Here is a 13,119-nt window from a genome sequence, read left to right on the forward strand (position 1 = left end):
GCGAGTTGGGGCGTCTCTCGGTCTGGTGTGACGTCACACGGCCACGCGAAAATGACGTGACGTCACCGCTGCGGCTCCTGTAAGAACTCACCGCCACCGTCCGATGGTGCCAGCTGGGGCCCCGTCTCTCGGTCTGGCGTGACGTCACACGGTCACGTGAAAGGTCATGTATGGAGGCGCCACGACACGACACGCCAAAGGCTCGAAGTGCTAGCAGTATTGCTTTCGCAATAAAAAAAGCCAGCTAAGCTCACTCTGTTAGCAAGGTGCCGCCACGCTCTTTGCGCGCCTCGAACCCATGTGCCGTATGGGACTTGCTAATAAAAGCACAATTTATTTACAACTCGGCGACCAAGAAGTACGCATCTTCCCATATACGCAGATACCGCAGCAGTCATTTGCACGTCGTTGTCACAAGGAAAGGAGGTGGTCCGAGGCCAAGCCGGTTCTGTCAATTCTCTGGAACTCATATAAATTAAAAAAAAAAAAAGGCGCCTGGCTAGGAGGCTAGGCAAAGACACCCTGCTAACTCTTCGGAGTAAATTGGATTGACAGAATCGATAAGTATAAAAGGGCACCAATCTCGCCATAGCTACAGCAATTGTGAGCCGGTGCCAATACAACCCACCATCGATGAGAGACACGATAAGACATGTCTAATGCGGTTGTTCATTTGGCGGGTCTCTGCTTAATCTGAGTGACGACTAGCGGGATAGGTGAGTGAACTCACAGATCATGGCAGTTTTCAGATGACACTATACAGCGCAGCTCATGTGCCGAAGTATATATAACATCCTCTGGAGCTCTCGGGCAGGTGGACTGGGTTTGGTGAACATGGAACTTAAACTTATCGTCTAAAGATTCATTATCTTTCGTGACCAAAAATATAATTCTCTTGGGAAAGCCACTGAATATTTTGGTTCGGCATACTGGACCTCGTGGATGCCCACAACGCAGCCAACGTGCTACGGAATGAGAGTCCCGGCATTCTGCACAAGCATCGCACAGGCCCTGGAGCTTGCGAATACCTGCTCTCACTTAACCTAAAATGTATTACTTGTATACCAAACGGCGCATTCGTTGGCCCACCCACAGATCTGGGCAAGACTCACTGGTCTCAAGAGAGTCAGAAGTATGCCTATGCGAACGGGCTCCAAGGATTTTCTCTTCTATTTCCACATAGGAGTCATAAAGTGAAATCGTTTCAGGAAAACCGTGGTGCAACATGGCGTTCTGCTTCTGGGACGAAGTGTGCAGGTTCTTTTTTCTTTGTTATTTTTTTTTTGCGTCACATGGCCAGGCCACCCGTGCCCACGCGCCTTCCTATAGTGTCCAGTGGTCAGTGACTGTGTGCTGGTGCTGGCAGCGGATGCCCGATTCCGTATGCGTGTACACTGCGTCATTTCTGTAGCCTTTTCACATGCTAAGCTGTCTGTCTTGGTTGGCTTAACGAAAATTACACACGACATTCAAAGAAAAGCCATTTCACGATGTACCTCTGAGTCGCCTTCATCGTCTTCATGTGCGGACAAAAAGTTGCACTGAACGCATTCAGACCTTCATTTTATTAAAAGAATAACACACCAGTCAATTACTCACGTACATAGCTGGATAAGGCGTAATGCAAATGTAAACAAAACTAAACTTCTATAAACAAACAGTGAACATGGCTTCTGAATATATACCCCTGCTTTATGTTGCGCTTCCGATGAATATTTGTTTTGTTCCAAAATTAGCTTTAAAACCATTAAAATCTTTTATTAGCCGCACAAAATCGTAGGTATTTTTCATCGGCAAAGAACAATTCTGACATTACAAATGTCCACAACTTCCTGATGCGCGGCGTTTAAACGCAAAGCCAGAGAGCCAAAAGGGAAGCGTCCCTCTGGAACTCAGACCTAAAAAGCACGGGTGTATAAAAAAACGGAATGTCTTGATGCTGATTTACGTAATGTGCAGGTCAACAAAACGTTAAAATAACAGCGCAATATTGCTGCTGGGTTCTATTTAAAGTCACTTGTACTCTGTGCAAAAAACGCTATAGCATTATCTTTATGCTGGTTTGAGCTGTATCAAAACAACGGAATGCTCTTGATGCTGGTTTACGTGATGTGCAGGTCAATAAAACGTTAAAATAACAGCGCGATATTGCTGCTGGGTTCTTTTTAAAGTCACATTGTACTATGTGCAAAAACGCTACAGCATTATCTTTATGCTGGTTTGAGCTAAAACCACGGCTATACAGCGCCAAATATTCAGCATGCTAATCATGCTGGTGTCATCATAAAAACGAACGCAAAGAAACTTATGCTGGGCAACATTGCACGAAAAGAGAATTACAGCTTCCTCCAAGGCATTCACCCTTTCGCATCAGACATCACAGACCTGGAAAGTTCATATTTTCTGGTGAACAGGAAGTCCTTGAAGTGAGAAGCCCAAAGGAGAACGTCCTCTATTCGCGACTCGGTGACGTCAGAGAACTCTGGTCTGTCCCATAGCTCGTCGTTGAAGTCCTGCGCCAGGAGTGCGGTGAGCCTCATGGCGTAGTCCAGGTTCTCGCTCAGATCCAATTTCGAGAAGAAATGGTCGTCGGCTGTGCGGCACCATGGCCTTATCATCTGCATCGGCTCTTCGGACCCTTTTAGGAACTCAGCGACGTGAATGCTGGATTCTGCCACGGACTCTGCACGCACTTGTTCCCGGAGGATCTGATTGAGCGCAGCGGCTTGGAGTCCTGTCATATCTTCAACTTCATACAGCAGCTCGATGACCTCCAGGTTACCGAACTTCGCTAGGTTCAGAAATCCTTTCTCTATGAACATGACGTCATCCCTGTAAAACAAAATTACACATGTTATTGATCGAAACGGCAGCCCATCCGGAGTGACGAAGTGATGAAATGATTTACTGCCTTCGGCGGGGTGATACCAGTCCTCCATATATATACTCGATGGAGCTATGGTCTCACACAGCAATTTTATGTCGGAAAGTATAATGACCAAATAAACGGCTCTTCCGAATCAGGCGTACAGTGGCATGCTTATATGGTGGTGAGTGCGAATCACTGAACGATGTGCAAGCCTAAGAATGGCCGTTTACATATGAGTGGAGTCCTTAGTCCGGGACCAGGACACCGGTGAAGAAAGCTTCGCCCGTGCCCATTTGGCCAGACTCCGCTGGGTCTAGACTAACGATTAGCAGCTGAGAAAGGCTGCCTCCTATGCCTCTCTGATGGGGGTGTAGTAGGGAAAAGAGCAGTATTTTGTTGACATAACCACACCATGCATGTGGCAGACATCGGAAGCCTCTCTGCAGTGTGGGCGCCGTCCATCTCTTTATCTTGCGATCAAAATGTTTTGCTAATACATGACACAAGGAGTTAGTTTACAAACGCCCCAGGGTTCGTTCATCCGCCCTAGCCAGCCCCTTTTCCTCGCGCAGAATGAAGCTGACATTTTGAGCCGTCACCGACAGTATGAACCGTAAAGGCTTTTGAATCAATACTTAGATATGCGCCAAGTAAATGAATTTTTCCAGCAAGCCTTTCGGCACACCGCACAGAACCTGATCAAACAGCAAGTTTCGACTTTCTCTGTGTTTATGCTGTTATGCTCAAGCTATACGAACAACGCCGCAGTTGAGAACTAGGGATCTGTCCCATCTAGTGTTCTATAACGTCCACTGACATCACACGGGCGCCTCGCTTTTTGCCTCCACCTAAAGCGGCTCCTTCAGCAAGGATATGAATATAACGGGTGTTCCAGCTAAAGTTATACAATGGCTAAAAAAAGGGTAACATTTGAGGTAGGCCAGGGAGACCAGTTGTGTATAGCTGCCAGGCGTCTTGCGGACCATAGGTAATTATTTCTTTTGCAATTAAGCAATTAATATTTTGGATCATTTTTCTGAAAACTACGTTAGACCATATATGCGATTTGCAATGTTGGAGAGCCCATTCAGAAACCCCCATTTCTTTATTTGCGATAAAGCCTCACGCGTGTACCATTTTTTTTCCGTTTCATTGATAAACTTTATTGGTGAAAATTAGGGGTTAGGAGGTTAGGAAAGAGCAATTAATGGTCGGCAGTTCTTTTTCCGGGAGTCCGATGACCTCAGCAGCGGCTCTGGCTCGCTGCTCAGGACTAGGGCTGTCTATTTTGAGGCATTACGAGGTTAGCCCTACATCTCCATGTTGTGTGGTACAGTGTAGCAGTGTCTCCATACCAGACAAATTCGCTTTGGTATTGTATTGGCCATATATCTTGTGGTACAGGGCTCTATTTGGATAAGTGTTTGTCTGCAGGCTTGCTCTCTGCTTAGTATGTCATGTATAGTACTTTCTACGCCTCCCCCTGTACGCTCGTAATGTTCCCTCGTATGTTTCTGGTGCTGTGAAAGGCTCTACACTTGGCGCCGCCCGGCTAGTGAAACCTAGGACGACGGCATCTCTCTATTGTTTACCCCTCACCCCATCGTCGGGGCCCAAACAATCGCGTGTTGCCTACCTAGGTCTGTTCCTTTCGGCCGACCGGCTAGGAACTTCTTTGATATGCGACTAATCTTGTTGTTCCCAGCTTTAAAGAAACCCTGCGAACCAGCACATTTGCGCGCCATGATTATGCTGCTCTCAATCGTGGTTTGAGCGCATGAAATCAGCTGAGGTTCTAATTCGATTGCCCCGTCATGCCCGTTGTCGGTGATGGTTGCAGCGAGCTCGCTGCAGCTTGCACTGTGACGTGCGCCGACTGACTGGCGTAGACGCACACTCAAGGGTGCAAATCACACGCGCATGCAACGCGAGTGGACGAAAACAGCTTTCAAATTTTTATCTGTGCTGGGAAAATATCGTAATTTTCTCCGTTCAGGACATCTTGAGCCTTTGGATGACATTAGCGACAGTCTACACTCCGGTTCTATCCAGAAGGGAAATCTTCAACGAAATGCAGGAAATTAACTGGCGTTTAGATTCGCTGACATACTACTCTGCATTGTAGCTTGCACGTTATCTTCCCGACCTTAGTCCCGTCAATCCCCTCCATCCTTTAGAGCGGTAGCTCTACTGCGGTCACATGCGAGGAATAACGCGTTATTGAGGCGAAAGCCTTTAATGGTTCATGCTGTCGTGGACAAAGTGTGTCCCGCTTTTGCGGCGTTCTGATTGGCCGAGGCGGGATGCGCCCCTGCCATCTGCCACATTTGAACGCGCGCCAAGGAACACCATGCGACAGGAGCGATGCTGTACCGCCCAAACTCTCACTTGCCGGAGAAAATGTGATAGTAACCTGCGCCTTTCCTTTCCTGTAAACCAATTATAATGTAAAGAAGACAAAGAACAGAAAACGCTGCGGCATCGCCATCACCATCGCTTGTCTCCGGCGCCCATCTCGCTCGCGCTGAAGCTGTGCCCTGCGGCTGGTAATTCGATCCTGCTGTGCCCGAATTACTGCCAGCGCTAGACGTTCCAACCAACCATTAAATTCACATTTCACTTGGTGGAGGTGCGGGGTATATGTAGCACTACAACGAATGCCGACAAGAGGCTAACGATGGGAGGCAAATTATAGGATAGGAAGGGTAGGCTTTCGCCATTAGAGAGATTTAGCTTACCGTAATCCGCTACCGTGATCCGCCACCGTGATCCGCCACCGCGCATATCCAGATCCCCTTGACGCCGATACATGGCGCCACATACTTGATGCCGGCACATGGACCTGCCGCGTCGGGACCAATCAGCTTGTGCGCGCCGCCCACGCGCGGTAGAGGGTCGCGGTGGCGGATCGCGGATCACGGTAAGCTAAATCTCTCTATTCTCCTCTTAAAAAGCATCTAAGAGACCCTTTAATTTTCCTGACCGTAGTACCTCACGCGTTCCACAGATGGCGTCACGTGCTCTTGCACGTGACACAATGTTGCACGTGACGCCACGTGACGCGTGTTTTTCTTCTTGCGCTGTTCACCATTGTTTTCATCATCGTGCCCACTCATGAGAGCAGTATGCTATCTTCGCAGCCCCTCCCGCCTCGTGTGAAACACAGCCTCACACTGTGCAGTAAACACTGAACGATCTTTATCAAGTTAGGACTGCAAAGTCACTCGCGTTGTTCATTGAACATCGTCGTATGCTTGAAGTTCCACCTCTTTTTTTTTTAACCAACATTTTTGGTCCATGGCCCCTTTTCCCAATCATTCACCCCAGAAGAGCCGATAATAGGTCGGGAGAAATCTTGTACCCATCGGAAACCGGTGGGTGCCCGGCGGCACCGGGGTTCGAACCTGGTACCTCCCGAATGTGAGGCGGATGCACTACCACACATGCATACACGCACACACGCGAACACACACACACCATCTCGCTAAATACAGAGACCGCTGCCGTACCTGACAGGCTGCCGAGGACACCGAAAAATGAGAAGTTAGACTGGCCCGTTAGTGACAAGCTTGCGAAGCGCGGAAGCGAGCAAAAATCGAAGCGGCAGATGCGGCCGGTGGCTAACTCTTGTGAAACTTGGCTCAAAGGTAGTAGACGCTCAACAATTGTTTCATGACTGCGGCACATCTGTGTTTGATAACGGGCCGGAGCAAGAGGACGACGACAATACACTAATCGCTCCTTTTGCAAGCCCACGAACGAGCAGTTCGCGCGACATTAGCCTTGCCTTCCTTTCCGTCCTATCGTTACACAAGCAATGTTTGGCGCTTCCTAGCATTTAGCTGAGATCTACGCGAGGGTGTCGGCAAGTGGAAACACGGGAGTAGCTTCTCTCGTTTTCCAACATGGCGAATAAAGGTAAGGTATTTTACAACAAAAAACAGCTTCGTAAAAAAATGACCGCCGCTGTTACCTCAGTGCGACGTTCTCGGACTTGACGTAGTAGGCGTACTGGCCCAGGACTAGAAGCACAAGGTAAGGCTTAACCACGCCGTGAGGCGAGTCAGCCTTGCCACAGAGATCACACAGCAGCCTCCCGCTTGGCCAGAATAACTCTTCGCCATCGCAGTTCTTCAACACCGCCGTGGGCAGTACAGTCTCCATGTGAGTCAGCAATAAATCCTGCACGTCTTTCAGCGGTTTTGCCACAACCAAGGCGAGCGCCATGCTGCACAGGCTGATGATTTGACCCGCTGCATCCAGGGCCTCTCGGCTGGAGTGACGGATCAGGTCAGCCAAGTAGTCGATGACACCGGGACACGTGGGCAAGGGCTCTATGGGCTCCGCCCGGCGCGCCAAGATAGAGGGCATCTTATTGAGATTCAGGACACCCGTCGGTACATTCCCGTAAGGTCCGTCGATGACTGGGTCGTGCGCTTTGTAGATGTCGGCGAACAGAGGCATCCCCGGAGTTGACACAGACGGCGTGGCTGCAACGCAGTCAAGCATAAGGCCGTCGAAGGAGTCGTGCCAGTTGTTGGAGGCGAACACCCGAAGCCAGGAAGCGTACAGCGAGCGGCGAGTGGCGTCGTCCGGGTACCTGACGCCCTTCAGGATTTCCCGGGCGCCCTTCATGGCTACGATGTCGCACCAGTCGCCGAGGTACTCCATCTCGGCGGCCAAGACGCGCTCTGTAGAAGACAAATATAGAACAATAAACTCGAGTCCACATCAGGGGGTGCGTTTTTGTGCCTACAGCGGGACGAAAAGTTTCTCGCGTGCAACGAAGAATTAAATTCCCTTACATCGAACAGCCGTACACACGTCAATGCTCTGAATGACGCCGCTATATGCCCATTTAATGAAAAGATGCTACTAAATATTTGTCTACACACAGCGCATCGCATGCAGTGCGCGAGAAGCAATGCGCAGTTAGCGCCAATAGGCTTAGTGCTGGCCAGCCTCCACTGTCGGCGCGTGTTTTACGAATCTTGCCTTTTACAACGCAGTCAATTCGTGCCACTTTCTGCTTTTTTTCGCACCTGCCTTTGGAAACTTCTGATATTCACATTGGGTGCTTGATCAAAATACAGTGAAGATAGCAACGCCTTCTCACCTTGAGGGGGCGGGGCAAGAACAAATAATCCATTTCCCGCCCAAATCTCCCGATAAATGTTCTAGTTTTTTTTTTTTTTTCAAACCAGGATGCCCAGAGTTATTTGTCGTGAGCAGCACGGAATCCCATTATACCAGATCGACGGAACCTTTGTGCTAGGGAACGGCACGCGGCAGTTTCTTTACATGCGCTTAAAATACACTTCGGAGACACCGTGCTCAAATTCACGAACTCGCAGATAGCATTCACAGCCGCATTAACTGAGGACGCACACACTACATTTCACTATATCCTTGCAGTGCTATATATCATAGCTGCTGCCAGTGTGGAAAGGACGTTCTGGGGTTGCAGAATGTATTCTTCTAAATGGACATGTGGAATAGTGCACGCTTCGTAGAGCGCAGGCGTCTAGCGCTGGTTTTATATCCAGCTGCATTAACGTACGCTCACTGGATTAAGTGACAAATGCGCACGCTGAAGTAGCGTTTCCAACATGGGCGGCAATCTCAAGTTTCGAAGCAGCCCCTCTCACTGCGGAGTGGAGAAGGCTTACTCCAAGACCTTCTCTGCGGCCATGGCGCAGGAGAGCCGGCAAGGAGACCCTCCACCTGGCTGGGCCCCTGCCCCGAGGTCCATGTCGGTGTAAATAAAGTATTTTCGCTCACTCACTCACTGCGGAGTGGAGTCTCTCTCGCGAGACGATCTTTAGTTCGCGGTAACGCACCTCCCGGTCCACGACGAATCCTCGGGCATACTGGTGCACCGCCTCGTTCCCGGGATGACCCGCGTGAGCGGGGGCCCACAAAATTTTAATCGAACGTGCATTTTTAGAATGATCATTTTGATCATTCTACATTTTGATGCATTTTGATGAATTCTACCTTTTGCGAAATTTCGAATCGCTGTTTTCGAGTCGCCAAAAATTGGTGGCTTGGTTTGTGGGGTTTAACGTCCCAAAGTAACTCAGGCTATGAGAGACGCCGTAGTGGAAGACTCCAGAAATTTCGACGACCTGGGATTCTTTAACGTGCACTGACATCGCACAGCACACGGGCGCCTTGCTTTTCGCCTCCATCGAAAAGCGGCCGCCGAGGCCGGGATTCGATCCCACGTCCTTGGGAACAGTAGTCGAGCACCGTAACCACTGCGCCACCTCGGCGGGGTCTGCTAAAAATTAATTTGAAGTTCATCGTGACTATCGCCAGAGGTATACAGTCGCCTCTTCTGCCTCCTCTGGGGTTCGTACTTTGTTTATCGTTCCTGAATTTTGTAAGCGATACATGTATCGACTAGTGCCAGGGCATATGCTTTCTTATCTCCGTATTCTGCCACGTCGACATAGTAGATTAGAATAGTGTTTCTCTAATGATTGGGCTCTTGCTACCCGACGCTGCAGGAGAAAGTCCAGGTGCATGTTTTTAGGTAGTGGAGGGACTTCCAGTATTTTGTGTATAGAACTGGGAACAGACGTTACCCGGGAGTGTATACCCTCATAGTGTATATGTCGGTCTTTCGCAGTAGGCCCCACGTACAGAGGAATAACGAATTGGTACAAAAACAACAGACTGAAATATCCAGAACCCCACCCAACACTCAGCAAATTACAACAACACTACTCAGAAAACTTCAGACAAATACGTGCTTTAATCCATATCAATTAGCCCAATGGTATCCAGGTGAACACAGCCCCTCATGATCTCTTTGCGGTGATTAGAGGGCTGATCTCGAACACATCATGTTTAAATGTGAAAACATGAAACCGCCGGAGGGCCTGCACATTACCAGTTCGGAACAGTGGGAGGCCGCATTGCTTACCTCTGATCCAGGCAGGCAACACGCCATCACGGCCTGGGCCAAGGAGGTCGTCGAGCGCCATCGGGCGGCAACCACCCCTGGAGCGGCTTGAGGAGAAGCGTCCTCACACGAACAAAGAACACATCAATTTCTCCTCAATAAAGTTTTCTCCTCCTCCTCCTCCTGCGGAGTGGATCCGTAATTGTTGCTGGATTTTTTCAGCATATGCTTCCCTGATGTCTAAATGTGGCAATTACTCATGAGTTTCCCTTTCGCTCATCCTACCCACAGCAAAATGCGTGAGCGATAAATGCGGTTATTATTTTTGGTTTCAAGCAACGGCTTAGATCGAGTGTTGGCTCCTGTATTTATATTTTTCATTTATTTGATTTGGTTTGGTTTGTGGGATTTAACGTCCCAAAGCGACTCAGGCTATGAGAGACACTGTAGTGGAGGACTCCGGAAATTTAGACCACCTGGGGTTCTTTAACGTGCACTGACATCGCACAGCACACGGGCGCCTTGCTATTCGCCTCCATCGAAAAGCGGCCGCCAAGGCCGGAATTCGATTCCGCGTCCTTGGGAACAGTAGTCGGGCGCCGTAACCACTGCGCCCGACTCAACCCTTTTTGTCAACCCTGAGAATCCGAGGGCATTGCAGAGAGGAGTTGGTTACGTTGGCCGCAACCACTAGGGTCATTTGTTTAACCTACACCAGCTACACCAATGTAGGAAATCTCCTATACCTACAATTGATTTTTGCTGCACTGGTGTAGGTTAAATAAATGGGCCTGCTGTCGCTGCTGCCGCTTCGATTCTGGCTTGCTTCCTGCTTGGTAAGCTTCTCGCCGATGGAATATAGTCTGGTCTCGTTGTTCGATGTTCCGGGCAGTTTGCTCGCTTCATCGATTACGTATCATTGTTAGTGTGACGCTGTCACATAACGCAATGCTAAGCCTTATGATGTTGTAGCATCTCTTGTAATCACGACTAGTCATGTGATGTCATATATGTCGTGAGACACAAAAATAAAGGTTTGGGTTGGTTTTGGTTTGCGGGGTTTAACGTCCCGAAGCGACTCAGGCTATGAAAGATGCCGTAGTGGAAGACTCCGGAAATTTAGACGGCCTGGAGTTCTTTAACGTGCACTGACATCGCACAGCACACGGGCGCCTGGCTTTTCGCCTCCAGTGAAAAGAGGCCGCCAAGGCCGGGATTCGATCCCGCATCCTTGGGAACAGTAATCGAGCGCCCTAACTACTGCGACAAAAATAAAGGTAGAAATAGTTAATGTAGCGTCATGTGAGTTTTATGCAGTACTTCGTGGCCTAAAATGTGGAACCTATTTATGTTACTTGGACGACATTATCTTTTCGTCAACGTTTAACGGCTATCTCACACGCCTGAGTGACGTTCTCACGTGCCTCGCTTCAGCGGGCCTATAGACCAACACCGTGTTTACAAACAAAGGGGGCGCTCGCGGCGCCACAGCCGACTGGGGGTGAAAAATAGGGTTAGCGTCCGTAGGAATACATGGAACCGAAATATTCCAAAGCAGTTTTCTTTTCACGGAGCACCTGTGATGTCGTTATTCGATACAAAGCAACTATGAACATCCTAGAACAGATCGTCAAAATATGAGATCTCATTACTGAGGTGAAGTATTTTTAAAACACCGTGAAACACGTTGGGGTGCGAGTTGGAAGGGCGACCCGTAAAAATACATGTAAATAAAACCGGAACATTTTTCTCATTTCGCAGAGCATCAGAAGTGATCGCCGGTCGTTAAACGTTGACCAGCGCTTTGAAGAAGTGTGTGATAAAGCATGGTGCGTCATTACGAAGGCAGTCAACTTTTAAAACTCCCCGAATAATCTGTGTTATGAATCCAGACACCGCCAAAAGGCAAGCTGGGTGTAGCGAATCGCGCAGTTTTGCTTACAGTCTGATATGCTGCCGCATAGGGTAAATAAGTTTGATAATACTGTCGTTCCAGTGATACGTGCTAGACATAATTACATTTAAAAAGCAGTTCTCAAACGCCATACGACAATATGAACCGATCGAGATTCGCGCATTGCAGCAGACGACAGCGTAGCTGGCGATACCCACCGCGGTCGCTCCGGAGCCTGATAGCGACAGCGGGTGGTGCATGGTGCGCGGTCAGTTTATCGTGATGTGAGCGGTCCCGCAAGTCGTCAGACTTGCATTACTTGCAAGGGAATGTAGTGTGCCATGCAACATGACGTCGGGGCGTCGTACAAGACGTTCACCAAAAAATGAGAAGGGTTCAACGCTGCTGAACCGAGCAAAATGTTGCGGTAAGTTGCGTTTACATGTATTTCTATGGGTCGCCCTCTCAACTCGCACCCCGATACGTTTCGCGGTGTTTTAAAAATACTTCGCCTCGGTAATGAGATTTCACACTTCCATGATCTATTCCAGGGCGTTCATGGTTGCTCTGTACCGAATAACGACATCTCAGATGACCCGTGAAATTAGAAAACTGCTTTGTAATATTTCGCTTCCATGTATTCCTATCGGCGCTAAGCCTATTTTTCACCCCAGCTCAACACCAAGAAGATACCACTTTGTACAGAAGGAAACTAGAATATTGGACCATATAGTTAGACATGGCGGAATTCGTCCAGACGCTGAAAAAACCATCGCAGTCCTCGACATTGCTCGTCCTCAACGAACTGCAGGTTTGAGCAGTTTCCTCAGCCCTATTTCCGGCGTTTTACAGTTGAATCCCGCTATAACGAAATTCACGGTGCACGAAAAAAAATTCGTTCTCGCGGAACTTCGTTATCGCAAAAATTTGACGTGAAACACAGAAAGAATTGCCCAAGCAGCAGCAAAGGCGTTTAATGCCAAAAATCTGTAAGCTTGGTTTGCTTACGCTTCACGGCGAGCAACGCCGTCACGCGATTTTCGCACTCGGTCAGCAAACCCATTGCAACATCGTCGTCTCGGACAGCAACGAAATTCCTGATGACATCAAAAGCGTCCATCACCTGTACGGCGGTTGCCGCAGCCGGCGCTTCCTGTACGTCGTCGTCTTCTTCATCGGAAGAGTCCTTATCATTCCGGGCAGCTTTTATGATCTGCTCATCACTCACATCTTCGTGAACAACAACACAAGCGTCAGCGCCGATGTATTCGTCGAGCTCGAGATTAGGCGGCACGGTTCCTATTTCTCCCAGCATTTTCCAGGCGGCCGCGATCCCCGGAGCCGGTGACGCCTCTTCGTCGTCGTCTGTAACGCCTGGTGTTAGGCCAGCAGAGTGTACGGGTCGACCTTCGACAAATCCGGCGTGCCTGAAACAGTTCACAATTA

The 13,119-nt window shown here is 49.1% G+C and overlaps 1 protein-coding gene across 1 annotated transcript in view; it reads right to left on the minus strand.

Moving 5' to 3' along the window:
- Positions 1 to 1,413: 1,413 nt before the first annotated feature.
- LOC146173309 (uncharacterized) overlaps positions 1,414 to 13,119 on the minus strand; it is a 31,888-nt gene continuing 20,182 nt past the window's right edge. The window contains exons 2-3 of the mRNA XM_084585034.1: positions 6,843 to 7,560; positions 1,414 to 2,832 (exon numbers count right to left, since the gene is read on the minus strand). Coding sequence (XP_084441160.1) covers positions 2,358 to 2,832; positions 6,843 to 7,560 — 1,193 coding nt within the window. The 3' untranslated portion in view covers positions 1,414 to 2,357. The remainder of the gene's footprint in view (positions 2,833 to 6,842; positions 7,561 to 13,119) is intronic.

The sequence above is a fragment of the Amblyomma maculatum genome, chromosome 11 (genome assembly GCF_055883805.1).
Source record: "Amblyomma maculatum isolate TAMU_Amacu chromosome 11, ASM5588380v1, whole genome shotgun sequence".
Lineage (NCBI taxonomy): Eukaryota > Metazoa > Arthropoda > Arachnida > Ixodida > Ixodidae > Amblyomma > Amblyomma maculatum.